Source organism: Lissotriton helveticus, chromosome 4_1 (assembly GCF_964261635.1).
Source record: "Lissotriton helveticus chromosome 4_1, aLisHel1.1, whole genome shotgun sequence".
In the NCBI taxonomy this organism is placed as follows: Eukaryota; Metazoa; Chordata; class Amphibia; order Caudata; family Salamandridae; genus Lissotriton; species Lissotriton helveticus.
This window is the reverse complement of record NC_136063.1, coordinates 1,468,082,883-1,468,097,632: the sequence shown is the minus strand read 5'-3', so window position 1 is coordinate 1,468,097,632 and position 14,750 is coordinate 1,468,082,883. Positions and strand designations below refer to the sequence as shown.

The 14,750-nt window shown below is 38.7% G+C and overlaps 1 protein-coding gene across 1 annotated transcript in view; it reads left to right on the top strand.

Moving 5' to 3' along the window:
* LYRM4 (LYR motif containing 4) overlaps nt 1–13,908 on the top strand; it is a 566,415-nt gene extending 552,507 nt beyond the window's left edge. Inside the window, exon 3 of the mRNA XM_078688054.1 lies at nt 13,512–13,908. Coding sequence (XP_078544180.1) covers nt 13,512–13,580 — 69 coding nt within the window. The 3' untranslated portion in view covers nt 13,581–13,908. The remainder of the gene's footprint in view (nt 1–13,511) is intronic.
* The last annotated feature ends 842 nt before the right edge of the window (nt 13,909–14,750 follow it).

The following is a 14,750-nucleotide window of genomic DNA, read 5'->3' as shown; positions in this document are numbered from 1 at the left end:
TATCCAAAAGCTTTCTGAAGGAACATTTAATTGTTCAGTGAACTTATCAGTGTTCAGCAGCTTATCACCATATCCTGACATGTAAATGCTTGCTACTATTACCCAGTGTTATGGTATTCAGTTTACCCAACTTGAGAGGATGAAAAGCAGAGTTGGAATTGGCAGAATTCGAATTTGTGACCTACAGGTCAGTGTGTAGAAGTAAGTGGTGACCATTAGAACTCACTTATCTATCTAGCTGAAATCACTAGTTTGTTGAAGCAAGCAACTCATGATCTTTTTTCACCCGCTTAAAATGGAGGCATGTTAAAGAAATACTTTGTGGTTGACTTTGGGTACTAAGTCTCAATTTTGTACAATAGTCTACTAAATAAAAAGTATGTTCACTCTCATCAACAAAGACGTGAAATGACCGACCGTTAGTCAATTGGGAAGATCTAATGTTAAAAGTAAGAGCCCACATAGACCTAAGACCTAGACCATGAGTATGTCATTCAGAGTTGCCTATTATTTTGGATGATAGTAGAGCATCTGTTAAGTAGCGATATCTGTGTGTGCGGCATTTACAGCATGCAGTACTACCTCCCTAATGAGATTTTCATACCTTGGAATGGAGAATACCTCAATGATAATGTTTGTTTTACACATTTCCAAGCTCAAAATTCAGCATGTATGGTATTTTCGTCCCCGTACGTTCTGCCAGATTTTACTGCTTACGTTGCAAGCCTGATTCTGGTGCAAACTCCTGTTTTCTCCAAAATGGGGCTTACCGGCCATGCTTAAATAAGGCTATGAGATGTAATTTTCCATTCAATGCCTAACTAATGCACACACAGCGGATCAAGTAATAGACACTGTTCTAATGACAACTTATTCTAAGATAACTAATCAATATTTGTCTAGGGCATCATCATTGCATTGCCCTAGTTCCGAAAGGGGCTTGTTCATACAATATTTGTGTCAGAATATCAGGTTCAAAAATATTATGCTATATTAATATCATGTGTGCGAGGGATGTTGTTTAATCACATCCTCACCATTGTAATGTAAGACAAAAATCGTTAGGCAGTATATACAATGTGCCCAGAGAGAAAAGGAGTGGGGTGGGTAATGTGGTTTTGTGAGTATTTAGGGTTTAGTGAAAAGAATTTAAAGATCCAGTGAGGTCACGGAATACATCTTTTGACATCACATATGCATTTGTTACTAAGCCACATGAAGAAACAATGAAAACCTATGCCATATATTAAAACACAACAAGCATAGTCTGTTGTTCATTGGTAGGTGAAGATGTAGAAAGTCGACGTTTCGACCCTTTATAGATGTAGGTTAAGTTGCCACCTTACTACGGGGTCTTCCACAGGACTGGGGTAGGTGATGTAGGTTAAAAAAATGGGGGGCGGGAGGGCACCTAAAATCAATGAAACATAAATTAAACTAAAGGAAAACACACCTATTCACACATAGGCGTAATTATGTGCCAATATTTACCAATGAACCACCCGAATCCGGTGGCCTTTGTTCAACGAAAGAAGTGGGCCGGTAGGCTCCTTGTAGGACAGGGAGAGTGCAATATCACCTGAGAAATAAGGTGTATCCATAAGTTGCCCATCAATGGTAGCCATACATTTAGAACATCATAGTCAAAGAGTTAAACATTAGTCAAACTATAATGAGGTAAAATGAGGGGCGTACACACGCGCCACGTTGGTAAATTACATAGCATTACCCTCTTTATGTGTCACAATCGGTACAGAAACAATCGCTAACCCATACAGAAGGGTTTACAAAAGGGTTGTAGAATGCCAAAACTCATGCGAAAAGACACAACCCAAAATCTCAAAACACAACACAATTAAATAAAATACCTCCTCATATGTTAGTCGTGCCTTCCGACTTCGTGTTATTCAGTTTCTATAAGGATGGTAATGAAAAAATGTATATATGTGGCATCCATTGAGGCTAGCTGGCTCGACAAACAGTCGTATTAGGCAAAATGTAGTACTCGTAAATAAACTCACCGATCCAAAATGGTCTTGAGCTTCAATTACTGTCTTTGCAGTTCCCATGAGTTCATCTAAAAGAGGTTATAAAACAGCACACTTTCAGACTATGTGCGCTCATGTACTACGCGGGTTGTCCAAAAGTTGAATAGACAAAACCTGTTTCAGATTCAAATGGAAAAAGCTCACCGCGGGGAATGCTGCCGTCTGCGGAGAAAATCACAAGAGGCTGGCCGCCGATTGCGGTGTGCTTAAAAAGGGGGCGTGCACGTGTCCCAGAGAGTGCTGCAGCCGCTAGATGCTAGCGGCCCGCTTCATCCGACGTGTTCTGTGTTGTTACTGACACAATGGAAAGACTAATGGAGGATTGTTTAAAACAAAGAACGGATCCATTGTTGTAATTTCGTGAATATAATACTGTTCTGTGTCGTTACTGACACAATAGAAAGACTAATGCAGGATTGCTTAAAGCAAAGAACGGATCCACTGTTATAATTTCATGAATATAATACTGATGGCCTTGCTAATTAAGCGGGATTGGGAGCTGACGGTGCATCATGTAAAAACCACATGTAAAGAACAATGTGAGGTGGCTAGATTTATAGTGGTCTTGCGATGTACATATAGTACCAACATAAAGGCTGCTGCCCAGTCAAAAAAGGGGGTATGCATCTTGTTTAAAGCATGGAGTGGAGGAGAAATGACACCCTAACAAAAATGCTACTGAATTCATTCGGTAACTTATTGGAATTCTCATTCCTAAATGGCTAAGTTGTACAGAATTCATAATATACGTCACGTATATCTACATGTCAACAAAGTGCATACCTGACAAAATTGGTACAGTTAGTATAATTGTACAGTAAGTGGATACAGAGACATATCAGTAGTTACACATAGACATTAGCATTCAAGTTGTCTTTCGCCGTTCTCCTGCATGGGAAAGAGAATAGACAGCAAAGATATTGGGAATAATTGGCTAGCTGGGCATAGTTAGCATTATGTTCATTGAGTCCATGAGCAACTGAGTCAAGGCGGGCCATCCATATCCTCTCCCTGACATTAAGAATGGAGCTCATGTTACCACCCCTTGGGCCACTTTTTCTAGTACCACCCACTTCAGGTCAACCGGTTTGTGTTTTTCTACCCTGAAATGGTCGACTAGAGGCGCCCCCTGTACCTCACACCTCACTCTGCTACAGTGTTGGAGAATTCTCACCTTAACGTTTTGTTGGGTCTGTCCAACATAGATGAGCCCGCAAGGGCATGTAATACAGTAGATTACGTTGCTTGTGTTGCAATTGGTAAATGATTTGAGTTCTGCTGTGTGGTGTTTTATAGATGAATTGCTTTGTTTGAGAGGTTAATTCACAGGCTTTACAGCCACCGCATCTGAAATGGCCTGTAGTCACAGGTAGATTCCACAGAGTCTGTAATGTAGGTTGTTCAGGGGTTTCCAAAAAGGTTGTTACTACAATGTCTCTAATACTTTTTGCCTTCTTGAAGGAGTGCATGAGGAGTGCAAGTTGTTCGATGTCCTCAGCTAGCAAACCCCAATGTTTATTGACAATTTTGCGGATGGCATTGCTCTGAGTACAATAGGTGGTCACACAAATCATTCTTTGAGTGCTTTCATCATTTCTGTTTTGTGAGGCTAAGAAACTTCCCGGGGACTGTACCACGCCCTCTTCTGCTCTTTCTTGAGTAGACGTCTCGGGTAGCCCCTTTCCAGAAGTCTTTTGAATAAGTCCTCTGATTCTTTAAAGTAGTCTTCCTTCTTAGTGCAGTTTCTGCGTGTACGACCTACAGGTAGATTGTCCCTTAGGCCCCGTGGATGATGGCTATTATACGTAGATCGTCAAAATGTATATTATGTGAGTTAAGTATTGTTATATGTTTGTAGTGGTTAATAAGGCTATGATGTTTTTGTAACAGGATATTTAAAACTATTCTGGTAGTATTTCTTGTACAAGATGTTTGCATGTAATGCAGTTCATTAAAAAAAATTTACTACATTAAAGGCGAGTTGAAATTGTCGAGGTAATGTTTTGTCCTTCATTATTACCTATGACAATTCTAAAAATACATTTTAAAAGTCGTTAGTAATGCATTCTTTATTTTTCCTAACTGTACGGTAATATCCCGTTAGCACCTCTTAACACTTCGTATACCTGAACCCTTAAACCACAATCTACCCCTATTGCTACCCTTGCAAACCCTTACTAACCTTAAAGACTAAGCCTAACCCTAAAAACACCATAGAAGCCCTGACTGCTACCCTCCCTTGAACCCTAAAAGCCTCTTACTACCTTTTTACACTGTCCAACCCTAAACAACAATTTAATGCGATCATTGCTGAACCCTAAAATCTCTTACTACCTCTTAATACTATGTGAAAAGTGCCATCTTTCTTGCATTGGTATGCCCCCACTTTTTGCTGAACTGCTGATGTGCTTTGACTGAGTGTGCCCTGGGCTCCTGCCAACCAGGTACCCAGACCCTGTGTTCCTTCGCTAAAGCTGTGTTGAAACAAAACCCAATTGGCATCTCTGGCCACCTATCAGCCCCTAGTAAATGGTACCCTAGGTACTCAGGGCTTGGTGACCGGAGAAGACCCCTAAGGGCTGCAGCACTTATTGTGCCACCCTTAAGGGCCCTGTACCCTGACCCCCACACACCGCCTTTGCAGGCTGAGTGTCTAAGTACAGAACTAAACAGAGAGTCGACATGGCACACATCCCTGTGTTCCATGCCCACAAACCCCACTGCCCTGGCATACATTAGTCACCCCTGTACCTATTGTGTTTACAAAGTCATTGCCTTTCTGCAAAGCAATAACCTGAGATTACTCAACACTCAGAAAAGTACATTTTGACACCTGTTGGTTCTAAAAATAAAACAACTATATCTTTGATATAAAAAAAATTGGCCTGTAGTTCAGTCCTTGAGGGTGTGAAACCTTTTGCTGACTGAGTGTGTACAACAAATGCTTTACCCTGTCCTCTGCTACTGCCTTACTGCTCGACCAAGCTACCACTTCAGAGAGTAGGGTCAGCCCTGACTTTTACCTCTGTTATACCTCTGGGGTTGGTGGCCTCTATACTCACTGCTATACAAAATCAGCAAGTCCCTGTTCAAGTGGTGGCAGACTAGGATCGCTGAGAAAAAGCTGCACAAGGGATATTGAGGTATTCAGATACTCAGTAAATTGTCCAATGGACACATCAGACAAGACTACAGGACTAAGTCTAGGCAAATTCACACAACATGTAAAAGTAAAAAACGCTGGTACTAAAGATTAGTTATAAAGATGTACAAAATTTATTTGAAGCCTCCCAACTGGGTTACAGTCTAAAAATTAAACAACATATAAAATACCATCTAGGATGGTGGCCTTGTTAAAATTATACACAGTCAAAGTGTTGTAAACAAGTCGACGCGGCGTTTCGGTGTTACTCAATCTTGACACCTTCTTCAGGACACAAACATTTGACTTCTTATCTACAAACAAATAACAAGATTTTAACATCATGATATACTCTATCTATTCGCGTTTTCTACATGCCCTGCTCTGGTTTCACTAATTGTCTGGTATTTACATCTTTATACTAATCCCATTGACAGCCTCAAATCCGTTATAGACTAATGGTATAAGTCTTGCACGACACAAAGTTAATTTAACAATTGCCCTATCTGGGTTAGTCAAAAAAATCATATGTACCTTTATCTTATATTAGAGAAGCTTGTCAATTGCTATCTCTCTTGATGATTACTTATCACCAGGATATCTTCATAGTGTTTCATACACAAGCGAAAAGTCTAGATAGGATAAAAAGACGGAAAATACCACTCCTTAGTTATATTGCTAATACTCCACTTGCCATAAACACTTGGGGCAGTGGCAGGTTTATTTACCTTATATTACAGACTGAAGATTGTCTGTTTGCACGGAGGAACCACCGTTGTTGATAGAGGGGGCTCCTTTTTAGGACAGATTAGTTCATTTATGGAGAGTCTTTTTCTCTTTATTCTTATCCTGAATCCAAAAAAATTTTAAGTCTTAGGGGTCTGCTATTTTTTTACGTTATCACAACTGTGCCAGAAGGTTCCCCGTTTCATTACTCACCCATTAGATGTGGGTAGATATTCAGGTTATGGCTATGAAGGTTATCCGCACCTGTCCAGGTCCTTTCTTATGTACAACCAGGAAGTACAGAATCTACAAACATAAGTATTTAAAGGATTATCGTTCTCAATGTGTTTCACTCCATGAGTTGCTATTTTTTCTTTATATTACATAAATTTAACTCCATTGTCTGCATCTATCTAGGTTATTTGAATAATTTAGAGCATCCCTTTTTAACTCTGTTAAGAACTTAAAACAAAGTTGTGGACAACAGTAATTAAGATTGTTGCCTGATGCCGTTTTTATATATTCTAAATTGCATATGAAGCGGTATCTAGTGGGAGTCTAGTAACACCACCACCCCACTTGCACGTTCTATAACAGGGTCCTGGAGCAGTTGTAACTCTCTCCCTCGTTCGTTTACTAGGCGTTCAAGATATAGCCTATTCTTGTTCTGAGTGATAATCTCCCGGGGGCTCGTCTGCACACGTACCTTATTAATTCAAGTCGGCCTCCCCGTTCCTCCGTGTCGTCTCACTTCTCGCAATCCGAAGTGAAATGACACGTGAATTGGATGCATTTTTATTCAGTTTCTGCCCGGTCTCACCCGGAAGTGATGGCGTCGGTCAACATCCGAAACAGCAGCTACACGCTTGTTTTATGTATATTTATTATTCACATTGCCTGGTCTAATCGCAGATACAAATTTTGGTTTTAGAACGAATTTATCTAGTTTGTATCGAGTCAGCGGAACGCAACTCGGGGCTGTGGTTCCGGAAGTGTTTCGGTTTTGTTCGATCCTTACAACATAAGGATGTTTTACAAAATGCTCTGTTTGTCATATGTTCTGACTTTTTTATATATGTTATCATTATCCTCCGACTTATTTTTGTATTGGTTACTGATAAGTTGGTAATTATAAGTTTGCCGGTTCACTTTATAGTGAATGACCGAGCGTGGCGGCCATTTTGGTTTGGGAAAGAAAAATGAAAACCAAGTTATCGGACAAATCAATACCACCTTACTTTGGACATTATTAGCATTTTAGCAGTGATGATGCAGTATAACAGAGGGGAAACAGACAAATCACGTTGTTGAGCAAATCAATAACTCACTAGTTCAAGCATTGTCTAGTCATTAGTATCATTGGTGACTGTTCTTCCCCTTATCATGTATACAACATAATGCAAATACCAAACTACAATTTATAAAGCAACCATATCGATATATCATCGTTATTATTTTTAAATTAAACATATGTGCAGATAGTTATAAAACATACATAATATTTTGTAGAATCATTGTACTATTCGTGGTTAAAACAATGTGGGACTATCATTTGTTCTCTTTTCAGCTGAATATGGGTCAAGATTCAATTGCAATGCAAAATAATGTCTTATTTTTACTTCTCACCCCATTTAGCTGTTGTCCAATATTTATCTGTTTCTTATTTTAACATATATTGTCCCTCATAGTTGGCTGTCCTGCCTTATGATATCGTGTCCCTCCTTGCAAAACCCCATTTTCGGTTATGTAGATATCAGATCGTTAGAATGAAACCTATCACGCAAGTTTTAAATGGTTGTTGTTGGTTATTGTCCGGCCAATCCTATACTCATAGAATTAGTCTTTCCCACTCCTCTCTATTATTGAGTCCTGTTCTGAAAGTGTTGAAAAGGGACATATAAAACTGTTCTCTTTTCTTTCTTTTAATGTTCTCATTACCTCCTCTGAAATTATGGGATATGGCTTCTACACCTCCCCATTTAAGATCTTCTATTTTATGATTGTGTTTAATCCAATGCTCGACCAGGGGAGCAGTCATTTTTTTGGTTCTGATTGCGGATTTGTGTTCTGTTATCCTCACCTTTATTTCTCTAGCTGTTTCCCCTATATATGCCTTGTCACACGGACATTTTATCATATAAATCAAATTTTTGGTTTTACAATTGATAAAACTTTTGATTTTATGATCGATTCCATTGTAGGTAATCGCCTTGCCCTTCATAAGTGATGAGCAATTTGTGCACATATTACAGCCAAAATTCCCAGTGGGCAATGGGTTGTTATCAATTGTTCCTTGGCTGTCCTTGCTCTTTTCTGTAAAGGTATGAACTAAACAGTTTCTTATGGTCTTATTTCTTCTGATGCTGAACATGGGTTTTGGGATATTTACTTCCTGCCTATCGTTGAGCAATGGCCAATTTCGGTTAATGATATTTTTAATCTTATTGCTTGCTGTACTGTAATTTGTGACAAAAATTTATTTGTCCTGGTTCTTGTCATATTTCTGTTTGTCTTTATCAAACAGTGCGTCCCTGTCATAATATTTCGCCCGTTTATAGGCTTTCTTAATTAAGCTTTTGGGATATCCTCGATTCTTTAATTTATCTGATAGGGCATTTGTAAGGGCTATTTGTAAGAGGCCCTCCAACATCTAACTAACCCTCCGATGCGCCCTATGCGCCCTATTGTCTCGAGTATTAACTCTGTGACCGAGCCACTGAGTAAATACATTGATAAATAACCAATGGTTAGTTACCCTAGACATAGAGGCCCTCTACACCAATATCCCACAGGATGATACCATCAAGATGTTGGAGGGCCTCTTACAAATAGGACAAGAAGATCTTAGCAATCACGCAACATTTATTTTGGAATGTGCCGAAATAATTTTAAAAAATAATATTTTTTTATTCAAAAATGATTTTTATAAACAAATTAAAGGGACCAGCATGGGGGCTACCTGTGCCCCAAGTCTGGCATGCTTATATGTGGCGGCCTTTGAGGACCAACATATTTTTAACGATATGGCACCATTTAGCGAGAATGTGACATGTTGGTCGAGGTATATCGACGACATTTTTTTTATTTGGACGGGCAACCTGGAAACACTAACGGAGTTCATCGCTTGGCTAAATTTAGGCGATAAAAAGCTTCGCTTTACCTCAAACTACAATAAGGAAAGTATTGAATTCCTGGATATTAAAATCCGTGTAGAGAATGCAGTTTTAATTAAGAAAGCCTATAAACGGGCGAAATATTATGACAGGGACGCACTGTTTGATAAAGACAAACAGAAATATGACAAGAACCAGGACAAATTAATTTTTGTCACAAATTACAGTACAGCAAGCAATGAGATTAAAAATATCATTAACCGAAATTGGCCATTGCTCAACGATAGGCAGGAAGTAAATATCCCAAAACCCATGTTCAGCTTCAGAAGAAATAAGACCATAAGAAACTGTTTAGTTCATACCTTTACAGAAAAGAGCAAGGACAGCCAAGGAACAATTGATAACAACCCATTGCCCACTGGGAATTTTGGCTGTAATGTGTGCACAAATTGCTCATCACTTATGAAGGGCAAGGCGATTACCTACAATGGAATCGATCATAAAATCAAAAGTTTTATCAATTGTAAAACCAAAAATTTGATTTATATGATAAAATGTCTGTGTGACAAGGCATATATAGGGGAAACAGCTAGAGAAATAAAGGTGAGGATAACAGAACACAAATCTGCAATCAGAACCAAAAAAATGACTGCTCCCCTGGTCGAGCATTGGATTAAACACAATCATAAAATAGAAGATCTTAAATGGGGAGGTGTAGAAGCCATATCCCATAATTTCAGAGGAGGTAATGAGAACATTAAAAGAAAGAAAAGAGAACAGTTTTATATGTCCCTTTTCAACACTTTCAGAACAGGACTCAATAATAGAGAGGAGTGGGAAAGACTAATTCTATGAGTATAGGATTGGCCGGACAATAACCAACAACAACCATTTAAAACTTGCATGATAGGTTTCATTCTAACGATCTGATATCTACATAACCGAAAATGGGGTTTTGCAAGGAGGGACACGATATCATAAGGCAGGACAGCCAACTATGAGGGACAATATATGTTAAAATAAGAAACAGATAAATATTGGACAACAGCTAAATGGGGTGAGAAGTAAAAATAAGACATTATTTTGCATTGCAATTGAATCTTGACCCATATTCAGCTGAAAAGAGAACAAATGATAGTCCCACATTGTTTTAACCACGAATAGTACAATGATTCTACAAAATATTATGTATGTTTTATAACTATCTGCACATATGTTTAATTTAAAAATAATAACGATGATATATCGATATGGTTGCTTTATAAATTGTAGTTTGGTATTTGCATTATGTTGTATACATGATAAGGGGAAGAACAGTCACCAATGATACTAATGACTAGACAATGCTTGAACTAGTGAGTTATTGATTTGCTCAACAACGTGATTTGTCTGTTTCCCCTCTGTTATACTGCATCATCACTGCTAAAATGCTAATAATGTCCAAAGTAAGGTGGTATTGATTTGTCCGATAACTTGGTTTTCATTTTTCTTTCCCAAACCAAAATGGCCGCCACGCTCGGTCATTCACTATAAAGTGAACCGGCAAACTTATAATTACCAACTTATCAGTAACCAATACAAAAATAAGTCGGAGGATAATGATAACATATATAAAAAAGTCAGAACATATGACAAACAGAGCATTTTGTAAAACATCCTTATGTTGTAAGGATCGAACAAAACCGAAACACTTCCGGAACCACAGCCCGAGTTGCGTTCCGCTGACTCGATACAAACTAGATAAATTCGTTCTAAAACCAAAATTTGTATCTGCGATTAGACCAGGCAATGTGAATAATAAATATACATAAAACAAGCGTGTAGCTGCTGTTTCGGATGTTGACCGACGCCATCACTTCCGGGTCAGACCGGGCAGAAACTGAATAAAAATGCATCCAATTCACGTGTCATTTCACTTCGGATTGCGAGAAGTGAGACGACACGGAGGAACAGGGAGGCCGACTTGAATTAATAAGGTACGTGTGCAGACGAGCCCCCGGGAGATTATCACTCAGAACAAGAATAGGCTATATCTTGAACGCCTAGTAAACGAACGAGGGAGAGAGTTACAACTGCTCCAGGACCCTGTTATAGAACGTGCAAGTGGGGTGGTGGTGTTACTAGACTCCCACTAGATACCGCTTCATATGCAATTTAGAATATATAAAAACGGCATCAGGCAACAATCTTAATTACTGTTGTCCACAACTTTGTTTTAAGTTCTTAACAGAGTTAAAAAGGGATGCTCTAAATTATTCAAATAACCTAGATAGATGCAGACAATGGAGTTAAATTTATGTAATATAAAGAAAAAATAGCAACTCATGGAGTGAAACACATTGAGAACGATAATCCTTTAAATACTTATGTTTGTAGATTCTGTACTTCCTGGTTGTACATAAGAAAGGACCTGGACAGGTGCGGATAACCTTCATAGCCATAACCTGAATATCTACCCACATCTAATGGGTGAGTAATGAAACGGGGAACCTTCTGGCACAGTTGTGATAACGTAAAAAAATAGCAGACCCCTAAGACTTAAAATTTTTTGGGATTCAGGATAAGAATAAAGAGAAAAAGACTCTCCATAAATGAACTAATTTGTCCTAAAAAGGAGCCCCCTCTATCAACAACGGTGGTTCCTCCGTGCAAACAGACTATCTTCAGTCTGTAATGTAAGGTAAATAAACCTGCCACTGCCCCAAGTGTTTATGGCAAGTGGAGTATTAGCAATATAACTAAGGAGTGGTATTTTCCGTCTTTTTATCCTATCTAGACTTTTCGCTTGTGTATGAAACACTATGAAGATATCCTGGTGATAAGTAATCATCAAGAGAGATAGCAATTGACAAGCTTCTCTAATATAAGATAAAGGTACATATGATTTTTTTGACTAACCCAGATAGGGCAATTGTTAAATTAACTTTGTGTCGTGCAAGACTTATACCATTAGTCTATAACGGATTTGAGGCTGTCAATGGGATTAGTATAAAGATGTAAATACCAGACAATTAGTGAAACCAGAGCAGGGCATGTAGAAAACGCGAATAGATAGAGTATATCATGATGTATTTGTTTGTAGATAAGAAGTCAAATGTTTGTGTCCTGAAGAAGGTGTCAAGATTGACTAACACCGAAACGCCGCGTCGACTTGTTTACAACACTTTGACTGTGTATAATTTTAACAAGGCCACCATCCTAGATGGTATTTTATATTTTATATGTTGTTTAATTTTTAGACTGTAACCCAGTTGGGAGGCTTCAAATAAATGTTGTACATCTTTATAACTAATCTTTAGTACCAGCGTTTTTTACTTTTACATGTTGTGTGAATTTGCCTAGACTTAGTCCTGTAGTCTTGTCTGATGTGTCCATTGGACAATTTACTGAGTATCTGAATACCTCAATATCCCTTGTGCAGCTTTTTCTCAGCGATCCTAGTCTGCCACCACTTGAACAGGGACTTGCTGATTTTGTATGACTGAATATTCCCCCTCCCTGAAAAATAGAACAGGGGATCCTCCACTCTTTTTGAACTCTATACTCACTGCACCTTACTTTGGTCCAGTACATATAGAGCCAATTTCTCACATACTACCCTTCTCTGAACCCTAAAAACCCGAACTACCCATTAAAGCTACCAATCCCTGAACCGTACTGAACCTTTACGACTCCTAACGCTACCCTTCCCTGAATCGGAAAAACTGTCATCTTCTCACTTCACTATGAATGCCCCTTTCTTCTTTAGCAGGAGGACGCCCCCTTACACCTGCTGCTTCCAACCTTTGCCCTATAAGTCCCAACGATTTTCATTTTGTTGCCATAACTTTACAACTTTTTTTATTTCATTTTGTTTTCAGTGGACAACGTTTCTGACACAACCTTTGTTCTGCGAATCTACAAGATAACACATTAAAAATCTCTCCTTTCAGTGCCACACCAATCTACTAAGTACATATTTGTCATAGTTTGGGAAAATAATTTTAGTGAAACAGTAGCTCTCTTTTTTGTCGGCAAATTATATTTTTATTTTTTACAAATCTATAAGTGTAATGGCAAGTTTATTCCGCCTTTAGTGAAATGTAATTCTTTAGCAGGAGGACGCCCCCTTACACCTGCTGCTTCCAACACTTACCTTTGCCCTATAAGTCCCAACGATTTTAATTTTGTAGCCTTAACTTTACAACTTTTTTTATTTCATTTTGTTTTCAGTGGACAACGTTTCTGACACAACCTTTCTGCAGTCGATTTTTTCCATATTTGTTCTGCGAATCTACAAGATAACACATTAAAAATTTCCCCTTCAGTGCCACACCAGTCTACTAAGTACATATTTGTCATAGTTTGGGAAAATAATTTTAGTGAAACAGTATCTCTCATTTTTTTGGCAAATTATATTTTTATTTGTTACAAATCTATAAGTGTAATGACAAGTTTATTCCGCCTTTAGTGAAATGTAATTTTTTTCTCTTTTCATTCCAGGTAGCTGTCGGCCATCTATATGCTGCTGAGAAGCTTGTTATTGAGAATCAAGAAAGGAATGTCTCCTAATGCCATAGTACCGAGTGCCTGGCAGAGGACTCCACTACGGGCAGCTCTTCAATGGTCACTGCAAGGAGAGCGCACAACATTCCTATGTATTATGCCTGTTTGACCATGTTTTAAATGTCTATACGTTTTGGATATGTTTAACATATATTGGTGTGTCTTTATTTAAAGCCAGTCTATGGTGAATGGGTCAGGCCGTGGAATGCTGTAGTTTGAACATATATTTTATTTCAGTGCTCTTCATGGTGTTTTTTCGGCATTAAGAAATAAACCTGAAGACTTTGCTTTATTGTGTGCCTTGAAATAAATGTTTTTCTGCTGCATTCTGAAACGCTTTATATCTTATTGCTCACACACACACCACATTTGAAGGGGGTCTGTTGATCTGGTTACCTTTTCTGATGACAACAATCCTGTATAGTAAAATACGTTGTGCAGGGTTTCTATTTTTCATGTATCCAGTTAGAAGATAATTGTCTTGGAATGTATCTCCTTTACATCAGCGTTTGATAATTAAGCAGTATCACTCATGGACAGGGCACTTGGAGGTAGATGTAGGCCATGGAGTCTGAGGTCCAGGGGCAAATGGTAGAGCCACACCTCACAGCTCAGAGGTTCAAACTTTACTTAGATGTTTTTCAACATCGCAGCTGGCACACTAAAAATTAACGTTTTATTCAGGCTAATATCTTGAAAGGTAGTTATCAGCCTGGTTTCGCCGGGGCATGTAGTTGTCGTGGGGCACTTAATTAGTCTAAAGGGAGAAAGCTGAGCATGACTTAGCCAGTGTTCGAGGAACCTAATCCCAGATTTACCAACACTTTGTATCGGGACTGTTACACTTTGCATCGGGTTTGCTACACTTTGCATCTGGTTTGCATTATATTTTGTAACGCACACCCAGCACAAAGTGTTGTGGTGGTATTTACTTTTCAGTGTAGGTTAGAAATTGCATTCAAATTTTGGCTAAAGTAGCGCTATGCGCTAATTTGCGTCAAGAGGACATTCCATGGGTTGTACAAGACCCTTCCATACAACCACACATGGATTTTGAGGCAAATCTCTCTCTACTTAGATTATGCCAAAAACGTATGCTTCCTCAAGACAGGCGCGACTGTGGAGCAAGCTTTAAAACATGGCACATTTTTCCAACTTTGCAAATGTGCTGCTTTG